Here is a 14,743-nt window from a genome sequence, read left to right on the forward strand (position 1 = left end):
AAATCATTGTTAATAGTCTCAGTAGTCTCAGTCTCAATAGCCACCATGCTAACAAGTAAGCACCTTCACTACTAATACCTCCTTCAAGTGCACTATTGCAAGTATATCTTGTTGGCAATGAGTTCTGCATTCGCCTGTAATTAAAAACCCCAAGATACTTGTTCCTCACCTCTGCCAAAAGTTTTAAGGTTCAAATTAAGAAAACACTTCCTCTATGATAGAGATTCTCGATGCTTTCATCATGATGATGTCCCCTATGCATGCTCACAATACAATCTATTTTGTTTCTGAAAGGCATAACCTTCTATTCTATAATAAAGTCTGCCGAGTACATTCCTAATCCTGCAATTAGAGCATGCAAGTTGAATGTCCCAATACTGCTTCAGGCATCTTTATGAACTCTTCTGTGGTTGAGTGGAACCTTGTACATCGAGGGTGTTTAAAATATTTTTGATAAATTGAGTCAAGTGAGAGAATATTCATCTTTCTGGGATCATACGGTGAGGTGGGGAGAAAGTCACCAATTTCTTAAAAGCTAATTAAAACAACATAGAAGCAATCTGTTTTATAGCTATTAATCACACCTGAGCATATTTGCCCTCTAGTGCCTTATTCAACTTGCGTAGATGGTTGTTTTGTGAACTGGTTTCAGTAAAAGGATGTAGTTGTTCTTCTAGCTCCTTAACTTTTGTCTAGAGGGAAAACAGAAGAATAAAAAAACAAGTCTCATTAAAGAAATATATATATATATACACACACACACACACACACACACGCCAAAACAGAAAAAAAAAGATGTCACAAGTTTTGCAGAAAAAAATCACAGAAAATCCTTAAAACTTGTAAAAAGCGATCCTGTTTTTCTAATGATGCTATTTCAACTAAAATAGCTATTTCAACAAATAAAATAGGCTATAGCCCTATACATGTACTGAGATAATTCATTTGGTTTATAGCATTTATGGAAACTCCAAATTAACATGACTCATGAATATAACAGTGAGACTTTGTGGGTAAAATATTTCAATTTTAAAGAAATTGTGGTATCTAGTATTCAAAACCCTTTCTGAGTACGGATGATTAGAATTGTCAATATGTAAGGAGACAAGAGTCTTGTGTTTACCCACAGAGAATTACACAAGTTGAATTAACAGAATTCTTATAGGCTGGATTATATTTGAAAACTAACTCATAAAGCTGACTACTCACATCTTTCACTTTAAAGAAAAGATGATTTGGGGGAATAAAATCATTAATATTTACTCACAAATCTCCAAATTGTGTGTTTTTCTACATTTTCTTCCTCTTATTCCCAACCCTCTCAATACAAATCGACACTTAACATTACTGAGCTTATCTCTGAATCAGAAAAAAAATTCATCCAAAATTTTTAATTTAAATCAACCTTTTCCTCTCTCAGTATCTTTTCTTGTTTCCCACCTCTGAAGGGCAAACTCCTCTTGGTTGTAGCTACTGATTGTTTTCAAGAACTGTTAAAATTTGAGTGCTAATACTTCATTTTTTTTAGAAAGGCTACATGAAAACACATTTTGTCTTAGGAAATCTCTCTTGTTCCATCAGCAGAATCCTTTTTCTCATCTTTGCCTGTTTCTGGTGCTCTTTTCCACAGTGTACAGTATAAAACATGTTCCGTGGCTCCCCCTTAAGTGTATTCACTTAAGGTTCAGAATTAGAATGGCTGCCTCTAAAGAGAGGTATTGATGCAACACTTATTCTCATTTTAAACGTAAGCAAACTGCTGTTAACCTTAGAACTCAGTGGAAAATACTGATGAACACTCAAGCATTTTCGATTTGCCTCTCTTCAAACAAAACACAGAATATCCTTGTTCCACAATATTTCTCAGGTAACTTACGCTACCCCCAGCCTCAGAGTACTCAATAAAATGCCCTGACACTTGTCAGATGTCATGTTCTCATCTATAAAGCACTTTACTTTTTATACTGGGTTTCTTTTTTGGAAGAATTTCTAATTCAGGACACTGAAATGGGGAAGAACACAGAAGCAAATAAATCCTGCTGCCCTCAGAGATCTGATGTTCCTGTGTCATTAAAATCCAAGTGGCTTCCACAGCTAGCTTACCAGGCAGTCTCGGAAATACCAGTATTTAGGTCAAGGTCATATCCTCCTACTGTTTCAAATGATCTAAATATATATAGATACATATTTTTAAAAAACTGAGGTAGAGTTGATTTATAATATTATGTAAGTTTCAACTATACAACATAGGGATTCACAATTTTTAAAGATTATACTCCATTTATAGTTATTATAAAATATCGGCTATAGTCCATGTAATGTACAATATATCTTTGTAGCTTATTTTATACACAGTAGTCTGTACTTCTTAATCTCCTACCCTAATATTGCCCCTTACATATATTTTCTAGTATAAAACTATAAAAACATAACACTATAGAAACTGTGAGACACCTAAGAAATGGATGAAAAGGAACTTTGTGTGTGTGTGTGTGTGTGTGTGTGGTACGCGGGCCTCTCACTGTTGTGGCCTCTCCCATTGCGGAGCACAGGCTCCGGACACGCAGGCTCAGCGGCCATGGCTCACGGGCCCAGCCGCTCCGTGGCACGTGGGATCTTCCCGGACCGGGGCACGAACCCGCGTCCCATGCATCGGTAGGCGGACTCTCAACCACTGCGCCACCAGGGAAGCCCTTCACCATTTTTTTTAACCTGCATTCATCTGTGTATGCACACATGCACATAGCTCTATGTAACTGGACCCCATGCACATATTCCTGTGATCACGACAACCAAGACACAGAACTGCTCCACTGCCGCAAACAACTCACTTGTGCTACTTCTCTGTGTTCACACCCTCCCCCAAACTCATCCCATGCCCCTGGCAACCAGTTATTTGTTCTCTATCGCTACTGTTTTTGTCATTTCAAGAATGTTATTTGAAACATTTAAAAATAATTAATTTTAGTATAATACATTCACATTTTTTAAAACAGCCTTACTGAGATATAGTTGAAATACAATAAGCTATGTATATTTAAAGTGTACAATTTTGATATATGTATAAACCATAATCATGACAATGAACACTTCCATTATCCCAAAAGTTCCCTTATGCCTTTTTGTAATTTCCCCCACTTCTATATCTCCCTGTTCCTACACATCCACCCAAGGCTACCACTGACCTGTTTTTCTGTCACAATCAATTCACTTTTATTTCCTAGAATTTTATAGAAATGAAATCATATTTGATGTACTCATTTTTGAATGATTTTCCACTCAGCACAATTATTGTGAGATTCACTCACTCTTCTTTATATATCAATACTTCTTCCTTTCTGTTGCTGAACAGTGTTCTGCTGAACACTGGAGTTGTTCCAGTTTTAAGCTGTTACAAGTAGAGCTGCTCTGGGCAGTTGTATACAGATTTCATGTAGATATATGCTTTCATTTATCTTTGGTGAATGCATAGGAGTGGACTGGCTGGGTTGTATGGTAGTAGTATGTCTCACTTTTAAAGAAACTACCAAACTATTTTCCAGAGTGGCCGAGTGATTTTACATTCCCTTCAGCAATGTATGAGAGTTCCTCCACATCTTCACTAACACTTGGGGTAATCAGTTTTTCAATCTTAGACATTCTAATAGTGTGTGGTAGTACCTCACTGCAGTTTTAATTTGCATTTCCCTAATGACTGATGTTTAACATCTTTTCAGGTGCTTATTTATCATCCGTATATCTTTTTTGGTGAAACGTGTGTTCACCAAATAAATAAAATACTTTGCGCCTTTATTTCCCAGATTGTTTTTCCTTCTTAGTGAGTTTTGAGAGTTTTTAATAAACTGTGGAGACAAGACCTTTATCAGATATGTGATTTGAAAATGTTTTCTTCCCCCAGCCTGTAGCTTTTCATTTTCTTAACAATGTCTTTGAAGAGCATACGTTGTCAATGTTCCATTTTTTTCCTTTATGGATCATGCTTTTGATGTCAAATCTAAGAAATCTTAGTGTAATCCAAGATCACAATGGTTTCATCCTATGTTTCAGAAGTTTTACAGTGTTAAGTTTTACCTTTAGGGCTTTCATCCATTTTGAGTTAATTTTTATATATGGTAAGAGGTATGGATCAAAGGTATTTTGTTGTTGTTTTTTGTTTGTTTCTGCATATGATACCCAATTGCTTTACCACATTTGTTGGAAAGACCATCCTTTCTCTACTTTTACTTCTGTTGAAACTAAAATGTTCATAAAATTTTTCTGGATGGGTAGCACATTCACATTACTCTTAAGGTACAAAAGGATAAAGTGAAAAATCTCCCAGCCACCCAGCTTCCTTCCTCGAAAATAATGTTGCCAATTTATTACGATTCATTTTAGAGAGACTCTATTCAAAAGTGAATACATATGTATACTTCATCGCCCCAACCCTTTTGCACACAAATAGTAAAATACTCTGTATGCTCTTCTGAACCTTGACTGTTTTAACCTAATAATAGATATGTTATGATTAAGATAAATATATCTTCAAACAGTATTCCAAACTATGGATATACCATGATTTATTTAGCCAGCCTCTTACTGATGGACTTTTGGTTGTTTCTAGTCTTTTGCTAATAACAAACAATACTTCAGAAAGTAACCTTGTAAACATGTCTTATGTACAAGCTAGTGTATCTGTAGGAAAGAGTACAACTGTGGGTGTAAAGTGATAAACAAAGCCAAATTGTCCTCCACAGGAAAAGGGCACTCCAAACAGCAGCAAAGAAGAATGCCTTTTCCCCACATCTTCCTCAATATTATACTTCCTTATAACTTTTAACCTGTAACGTTAAAAATACTTTAACGTCTTCTGTAAGGATTCAAGAATAGTACAAAAGATGCTAACTTATAAGGTTTTGAAAACCTATTGGATTTTGTTCTAGAAAAGCACATTAGGAAGAATATAGTTTGTATAATTTTACCAGTGCTTATAAATTATTTATAAAAATGAAAAGGCCACTAGCAAAAGTGCTTACAGGAAGGGTCTAAATTGTAGTTAACTCTGGAAGACAAGCTATAGTACTTTCTATTTTTAAATACCAAACAAAGATGGATGCTCTAGTCAGTTTTCTTTGGGAAGTATTTTCCAGTGTTCAAGTTCTCAGGGCTTCTATTTATGTATTTCTACTTGAAAATCAGGCTTTCCCCATTTTACTGTAAATGTTAAGACTATTAGCATTAATTTTTAAAGTGAAAATTAGATTAAAAATCTCAATGGTTACTCTTAAGCCAAATATGACATTTCTGTGTCCAAATCAAAAACTAAGTATGCAATAGCCAGAATGATGGTTTTGATCTACATCATCAGTTTTTGCTGTTTGTGAAGAAGTTCTTTCCTTGTTGTTACTCACACCTCCGAACGTTATCTTTCTAGATGTTACTACTTTTCTTCATTGTCGTATAAATCTGAAATTTCCTTATGATTTAATTTGTGGCCTTCACTTACCGAATCCCGGTGAAGAAAATTTGGGGACTCATCATTTTTTAATGCTCTTGAGGCAAGAATGTCTATTTTACCTTCCAGTCTTCCCTCCATGGTTTTAATGGCATTCAAAAGAGTCTTTAGAGAGATCCCAGAGTCTCCAATCTCCTGAGAAGACCTCACAGAAGTCAGGGTAGGTGCAAAGGTCACATGGTGTGTAGGGTTTGGCCTAACACTGGGCAAAACAACTGATGAACTTCGTTCCTTTACAGTGTTGACACGGGGCCTATGGCTTTAAAGTAATTTTGAAGATGCAGGCCTCTCTGGAGACTTCCTCCTTCTTGGAAGCATCAGCAATTTAAAAAGACAAAATCAACTAAACCTAGAATTATTTTTCAGTGAGTGCCCCCTTTACTATGAGACACAACACAACGTTCTAAATGAAGCTGGGGTGGAAAATATACTTTAAAATGTGTTCCTTTGCTTTCAGAATGAAGAAAATACTAGTGTAAAGTATGTCCTCATGAAGAAACAAAGCAGATCTAATGAGGTCCCCTTTACCAGTATAGTCAGATTGTTAGAACCCATTTGAAGACACATTCTAGTTGCTTGGTTACCAAGGGTATACATACACAAACGTTATAGTTAAAGAAGTTACACATGCTTACACTGTTAAAAATTCAGAATAAATAATGTGATAAATTTGTAAATCATTGTTAATAGTCTCAGTAGTCTCAGTCTCAATAGCCACCATGCTAACAAGTAAGCACCTTCACTACTAATACCTCCTTCAAGTGCACTATTGCAAGTATATCTTGTTGGCAATGAGTTCTGCATTCGCCTGTAATTAAAAACCCCAAGATACTTGTTCCTCACCTCTGCCAAAAGTTTTAAGGTTCAAATTAAGAAAACACTTCCTCTATGATAGAGATTCTCGATGCTTTCATCATGATGATGTCCCCTATGCATGCTCACAATACAATCTATTTTGTTTCTGAAAGGCATAACCTTCTATTCTATAATAAAGTCTGCCGAGTACATTCCTAATCCTGCAATTAGAGCATGCAAGTTGAATGTCCCAATACTGCTTCAGGCATCTTTATGAACTCTTCTGTGGTTGAGTGGAACCTTGTACATCGAGGGTGTTTAAAATATTTTTGATAAATTGAGTCAAGTGAGAGAATATTCATCTTTCTGGGATCATACGGTGAGGTGGGGAGAAAGTCACCAATTTCTTAAAAGCTAATTAAAACAACATAGAAGCAATCTGTTTTATAGCTATTAATCACACCTGAGCATATTTGCCCTCTAGTGCCTTATTCAACTTGCGTAGATGGTTGTTCTGTGAACTGGTTTCAGTAAAAGGATGTAGTTGTTCTTCTAGCTCCTTAACTTTTGTCTAGAGGGAAAACAGAAGAATAAAAAAACAAGTCTCATTAAAGAAATATATATATACACACACACACACACACACACACACACACACACACACACACGCCAAAACAGAAAAAAAAAGATGTCACAAGTTTTGCAGAAAAAAATCACAGAAAATCCTTAAAACTTGTAAAAAGCGATCCTGTTTTTCTAATGATGCTATTTCAACTAAAATAGCTATTTCAACAAATAAAATAGGCTATAGCCCTATACATGTACTGAGATAATTCATTTGGTTTATAGCATTTATGGAAACTCCAAATTAACATGACTCATGAATATAACAGTGAGACTTTGTGGGTAAAATATTTCAATTTTAAAGAAATTGTGGTATCTAGTATTCAAAACCCTTTCTGAGTACGGATGATTAGAATTGTCAATATGTAAGGAGACAAGAGTCTTGTGTTTACCCACAGAGAATTACGCAAGTTGAATTAACAGAATTCTTAGAGGCTGGATTATATTTGAAAACTAACTCATAAAGCTGACTACTCACATCTTTCACTTTAAAGAAAAGATGATTTGGGGGAATAAAATCATTAATATTTACTCACAAATCTCCAAATTGTGTGTTTTTCTACATTTTCTTCCTCTTATTCCCAACCCTCTCAATACAAATCGACACTTAACATTACTGAGCTTATCTCTGAATCAGAAAAAAAATTCATCCAAAATTTTTAATTTAAATCAACCTTTTCCTCTCTCAGTATCTTTTCTTGTTTCCCACCTCTGAAGGGCAAACTCCTCTTGGTTGTAGCTACTGATTGTTTTCAAGAACTGTTAAAATTTGAGTGCTAATACTTCATTTTTTTTAGAAAGGCTACATGAAAACACATTTTGTCTTAGCAAATCTCTCTTGTTCCATCAGCAGAATCCTTTTTCTCATCTTTGCCTGTTTCTGGTGCTCTTTTCCACAGTGTACAGTATAAAACATGTTCCGTGGCTCCCCCTTAAGTGTATTCACTTAAGGTTCAGAATTAGAATGGCTGCCTCTAAAGAGAGGTATTGATGCAACACTTATTCTCATTTTAAACGTAAGCAAACTGCTGTTAACCTTAGAACTCAGTGGAAAATACTGATGAACACTCAAGAATTTTCGATTTGCCTCTCTTCAAACAAAACACAGAATATCCTTGTTCCACAATGTTTCTCAGGTAACTTACGCTACCCCCAGCCTCAGAGTACTCAATAAAATGCCCTGAAACTTGTCAGATGGCATGTTCTCATCTATAAAGCACTTTACTTTTTATACTGGGTTTCTTTTTTGGAAGAATTTCTAATTCAGGACACTGGAATGGGGAAGAACACAGAAGCAAATAAACCCTGCTGCCCTCAGAGATCTGATGTTCCTGTGTCATTAAAATCCAAGTAGCTTCCACAGCTAGCTTACCAGGCAGTCTCGGAAATACCAGTATTTAGGACAAGGTCATATCCTCCTACTGTTTCAAATGATCTAAATATATATAGATACATATTTTTAAAAATTGAGGTAGAGTTGATTTATAATATTATGTAAGTTTCAACTATACAACATAGGGATTCACAATTTTTAAAGATTATACACCATTTACAGTTATTATAAAATATCAGCTATATTCCATGTAATGTACAATATATCTTTGTAGCTTATTTTATACACAGTAGTCTGTACTTCTTAATCTCCTACCCTAATATTGCCCCTTACATATATTTTCTAGTATAAAACTATAAAAGCATAACACTATAGAAACTGTGAGACACCTAAGAAATGGATGAAAAGGAACTGTGTGTGTGTGTGTGTGTGTGTGTGTGGTACGCGTGCCTCTCAATGTTGTGGCCTCTCCCATTGCGGAGCACAGGCTCCGGACACGCAGGCTCAGCGGCCATGGCTCACGGGCCCAGCCGCTCCGTGGCACGTGGGATCTTCCCGGACCGGGGCACGAACCCGCGTCCCATGCATCGGTAGGCGGACTCTCAACCACTGCGCCACCAGGGAAGCCCTTCACCATTTTTTTTAACCTGCATTCATCTGTGTATGCACACATGCACATAGCTCTATGTAACTGGACCCCATGCACATATTCCTGTGATCACGACAACCAAGACACAGAACTGCTCCACTGCCGCAAACAACTCACTTGTGCTACTTCTCTGTGTTCACACCCTCCCCCAAACTCATCCCATGCCCCTGGCAACCAGTAATATGTTCTCTATCGCTACTGTTTTTGTCGTTTCAAGAATGTTATTTTAAACATTTAAAAATAATTAATTTTAGTATAATACATTCACATTTTTAAAACAGCCTTACTGAGATATAGTTGAAATACAATAAGCTATGTATATTTAAAGTGTACAATTTTGATATATGTATAAACCATAATCATGATAATGAACACTTCCATTATCCCAAAAGTTCCCTTATGCCTTTTTGTAATTTCCCCCACTTCTATATCTCCCTGTTCCTACACATCCACCCAAGGCTACCACTGACCTGTTTTTCTGTCACAATCAATTCACTTTTATTTCCTAGAATTTTATAGAAATGAAATCATATTTGATGTACTCATTTTTGAATGATTTTCCACTCAGCACAATTATTGTGAGATTCACTCACTCTTCTTTATATATCAATACTTCTTCCTTTCTGTTGCTGAACAGTGTTCTGCTGAACACTGGAGTTGTTCCAGTTTTAAGCTGTTACAAGTAGAGCTGCTCTGGGCAGTTGTATACAGATCTTCGTGTAGATATATGCTTTCATTTATCTTTGGTGAATGCATAGGAGTGGACTGGCTGGGTTGTATGGTAGTAGTATGTCTCACTTTTAAAGAAACTACCAAACTATTTTCCAGAGTGGCCGAGTGATTTTACATTCCCTTCAGCAATGTATGAGAGTTCCTCCACATCTTCACTAACACTTGGGGTAATCAGTTTTTCAATCTTAGACATTCTAATAGCGTGTGGTAGTACCTCACTGCAGTTTTAATTTGCATTTCCCTAATGGCTGATGTTTAACATCTTTTCAGGTGCTTATTTATCATCCATATATCTTTTTTGGTGAAACGTGTGTTCACCAAATAAATAAAATACTTTGCGCCTTTTTTTCCCAGATTGTTTTTCCTTCTTAGTGAGTTTTGAGAGTTTTTAATAAACTGTGGAGACAAGACCTTTATCAGATATGTGATTTGAAAATGTTTTCTTCCCCCAGCCTGTAGCTTTTCATTTTCTTAACAATGTCTTTGAAGAGCATACGTTGTCAATGTTCCATTTTTTTCCTTTATGGATCATGCTTTTGATGTCAAATCTAAGAAATCTTAGTGTAATCCAAGATCACAATGGTTTCATCCTATGTTTCAGAAGTTTTACAGTGTTAAGTTTTACCTTTAGGGCTTTCATCCATTTTGAGTTAATTTTTATATATGGTAAGAGGTATGGATCAAAGGTATTTTGTTGTTGTTTTTTGTTTGTTTCTCCATATGATACCCAATTGCTTTAGCACATTTGTTGGAAAGACCATCCTTTCTCTACTTTTACTTCTGTTGAAACTAAAATGTTCATAAAATTTTTCTGGATGGGTAGCACATTCACATTACTCTTAAGGTACAAAAGGATAAAGTGAAAAATCTCCCAGCCACCCAGCTTCCTTCCTCGAAAATAATGTTGCCAATTTATTACGATTCATTTTAGAGAGACTCTATTCAAAAGTGAATACATATGTATACTTCATCGCCCCAACCCTTTTGCACACAAATAGTAAAATACTCTGTATGCTCTTCTGAACCTTGACTGTTTTAACCTAATAATAGATATGTTATGATTAAGATAAATATATCTTCAAACAGTATTCCAAACTATGGATATACCATGATTTATTTAGCCAGCCTCTTACTGATGGACTTTTGGTTGTTTCTAGTCTTTTGCTAATAACAAACAATACTTCAGAAAGTAACCTTGTAAACATGTCTTATGTACAAGCTAGTGTATCTGTAGGAAAGAGTACAACTGTGGGTGTAAAGTGATAAACAAAGCCAAATTGTCCTCCACAGGAAAAGGGCACTCCAAACAGCAGCAAAGAAGAATGCCTTTTCCCCACATCTTCCTCAATATTATACTTCCTTATAACTTTTAACCTGTAACGTTAAAAATACTTTAACGTCTTCTGTAAGGATTCAAGAATAGTACAAAAGATGCTAACTTATAAGGTTTTGAAAACCTATTGGATTTTGTTCTAGAAAAGCACATTAGGAAGAATATAGTTTGTATAATTTTACCAGTGCTTATAAATTATTTATAAAAATGAAAAGGCCACTAGCAAAAGTGCTTACAGGAAGGGTCTAAATTGTAGTTAACTCTGGAAGACAAGCTATAGTACTTTCTATTTTTAAATACCAAACAAAGATGGATGCTCTAGTCAGTTTTCTTTGGGAAGTATTTTCCAGTGTTCAAGTTCTCAGGGCTTCTATTTATGTATTTCTACTTGAAAATCAGGCTTTCCCCATTTTACTGTAAATGTTAAGACTATTAGCATTAATTTTTAAAGTGAAAATTAGATTAAAAATCTCAATGGTTACTCTTAAGCCAAATATGACATTTCTGTGTCCAAATCAAAAACTAAGTATGCAATAGCCAGAATGATGGTTTTGATCTACATCATCAGTTTTTGCTGTTTGTGAAGAAGTTCTTTCCTTGTTGTTACTCACACCTCCGAACGTTATCTTTCTAGATGTTACTACTTTTCTTCATTGTCGTATAAATCTGAAATTTCCTTATGATTTAATTTGTGGCCTTCACTTACCGAATCCCGGTGAAGAAAATTTGGGGACTCATCATTTTTTAATGGTCTTGAGGCAAGAATGTCTATTTTACCTTCCAGTCTTCCCTCCATGGTTTTAATGGCATTCAAAAGAGTCTTTAGAGAGATCCCAGAGTCTCCAATCTCCTGAGAAGACCTCACAGAAGTCAGGGTAGGTGCAAAGGTCACATGGTGTGTAGGGTTTGGCCTAACACTGGGCAAAACAACTGATGAACTTCGTTCCTTTACAGTGTTGACACGGGGCCTATGGCTTTAAAGTAATTTTGAAGATGCAGGCCTCTCTGGAGACTTCCTCCTTCTTGGAAGCATCAGCAATTTAAAAAGACAAAATCAACTAAACCTAGAATTATTTTTCAGTGAGTGCCCCCTTTACTATGAGACACAACACAACGTTCTAAATGAAGCTGGGGTGGAAAATATACTTTAAAATGTGTTCCTTTGCTTTCAGAATGAAGAAAATACTAGTGTAAAGTATGTCCTCATGAAGAAACAAAGCAGATCTAATGAGGTCCCCTTTACCAGTATAGTCAGATTGTTAGAACCCATTTGAAGACACATTCTAGTTGCTTGGTTACCAAGGGTATACATACACAAACGTTATAGTTAAAGAAGTTACACATGCTTACACTGTTAAAAATTCAGAATAAATAATGTGATAAATTTGTAAATCATTGTTAATAGTCTCAGTAGTCTCAGTCTCAATAGCCACCATGCTAACAAGTAAGCACCTTCACTACTAATACCTCCTTCAAGTGCACTATTGCAAGTATATCTTGTTGGCAATGAGTTCTGCATTCGCCTGTAATTAAAAACCCCAAGATACTTGTTCCTCACCTCTGCCAAAAGTTTTAAGGTTCAAATTAAAAAAACACTTCCTCTATGATAGAGATTCTCGATGCTTTCATCATGATGATGTCCCCTATGCATGCTCACAATACAATCTATTTTGTTTCTGAAAGGCATAACCTTCTATTCTATAATAAAGTCTGCCGAGTACATTCCTAATCCTGCAATTAGAGCATGCAAGTTGAATGTCCCAATACTGCTTCAGGCATCTTTATGAACTCTTCTGTGGTTGAGTGGAACCTTGTACATCGAGGGTGTTTAAAATATTTTTGATAAATTGAGTCAAGTGAGAGAATATTCATCTTTCTGGGATCATACGGTGAGGTGGGGAGAAAGTCACCAATTTCTTAAAAGCTAATTAAAACAACATAGAAGCAATCTGTTTTATAGCTATTAATCACACCTGAGCATATTTGCCCTCTAGTGCCTTATTCAACTTGCGTAGATGGTTGTTCTGTGAACTGGTTTCAGTAAAAGGATGTAGTTGTTCTTCTAGCTCCTTAACTTTTGTCTAGAGGGAAAACAGAAGAATAAAAAAACAAGTCTCATTAAAGAAATATATATATATATACACACACACACACACACACACACACACACACGCCAAAACAGAAAAAAAAAGATGTCACAAGTTTTGCAGAAAAAAATCACAGAAAATCCTTAAAACTTGTAAAAAGCGATCCTGTTTTTCTAATGATGCTATTTCAACTAAAATAGCTATTTCAACAAATAAAATAGGCTATAGCCCTATACATGTACTGAGATAATTCATTTGGTTTATAGCATTTATGGAAACTCCAAATTAACATGACTCATGAATATAACAGTGAGACTTTGTGGGTAAAATATTTCAATTTTAAAGAAATTGTGGTATCTAGTATTCAAAACCCTTTCTGAGTACGGATGATTAGAATTGTCAATATGTAAGGAGACAAGAGTCTTGTGTTTACCCACAGAGAATTACACAAGTTGAATTAACAGAATTCTTATAGGCTGGATTATATTTGAAAACTAACTCATAAAGCTGACTACTCACATCTTTCACTTTAAAGAAAAGATGATTTGGGGGAATAAAATCATTAATATTTACTCACAAATCTCCAAATTGTGTGTTTTTCTACATTTTCTTCCTCTTATTCCCAACCCTCTCAATACAAATCGACACTTAACATTACTGAGCTTATCTCTGAATCAGAAAAAAAATTCATCCAAAATTTTTAATTTAAATCAACCTTTTCCTCTCTCAGTATCTTTTCTTGTTTCCCACCTCTGAAGGGCAAACTCCTCTTGGTTGTAGCTACTGATTGTTTTCAAGAACTGTTAAAATTTGAGTGCTAATACTTCATTTTTTTTAGAAAGGCTACATGAAAACACATTTTGTCTTAGCAAATCTCTCTTGTTCCATCAGCAGAATCCTTTTTCTCATCTTTGCCTGTTTCTGGTGCTCTTTTCCACAGTGTACAGTATAAAACATGTTCCGTGGCTCCCCCTTAAGTGTATTCACTTAAGGTTCAGAATTAGAATGGCTGCCTCTAAAGAGAGGTATTGATGCAACACTTATTCTCATTTTAAACGTAAGCAAACTGCTGTTAACCTTAGAACTCAGTGGAAAATACTGATGAACACTCAAGAATTTTCGATTTGCCTCTCTTCAAACAAAACACAGAATATCCTTGTTCCACAATATTTCTCAGGTAACTTACGCTACCCCCAGCCTCAGAGTACTCAATAAAATGCCCTGAAACTTGTCAGATGGCATGTTCTCATCTATAAAGCACTTTACTTTTTATACTGGGTTTCTTTTTTGGAAGAATTTCTAATTCAGGACACTGGAATGGGGAAGAACACAGAAGCAAATAAACCCTGCTGCCCTCAGAGATCTGATGTTCCTGTGTCATTAAAATCCAAGTAGCTTCCACAGCTAGCTTACCAGGCAGTCTCGGAAATACCAGTATTTAGGACAAGGTCATATCCTCCTACTGTTTCAAATGATCTAAATATATATAGATACATATTTTTAAAAATTGAGGTAGAGTTGATTTATAATATTATGTAAGTTTCAACTATACAACATAGGGATTCACAATTTTTAAAGATTATACTCCATTTACAGTTATTATAAAATATAAGCTATATTCCATGTAATGTACAATATATCTTTGTAGCTTATTTTATACACAGTAGTCTGTACTTCTTAATCTCCTACCCTAATA

At 35.4% G+C, this 14,743-nt stretch overlaps 1 protein-coding gene across 1 annotated transcript in view; it reads right to left on the reverse strand.

The window, feature by feature from the left end:
* The window catches only part of LOC308610845 (coiled-coil domain-containing protein 150-like), a gene marked incomplete at its 5' end in the record, with an annotated part of 96,523 nt that extends 84,530 nt beyond the window's left edge, over positions 1-11,993 (reverse strand). The window contains 2 exon segments of the mRNA XM_081259838.1: positions 11,667-11,936; positions 11,940-11,993. Coding sequence (XP_081115964.1) covers positions 11,667-11,936; positions 11,940-11,993 — 324 coding nt within the window.
* Positions 11,994-14,743: the final 2,750 nt, after the last annotated feature.

This window comes from Mesoplodon bidens, assembly GCF_964165515.1.
Source record: "Mesoplodon bidens genome assembly, contig: HAP1_SCAFFOLD_39, whole genome shotgun sequence".
Lineage (NCBI taxonomy): Eukaryota > Metazoa > Chordata > Mammalia > Artiodactyla > Ziphiidae > Mesoplodon > Mesoplodon bidens.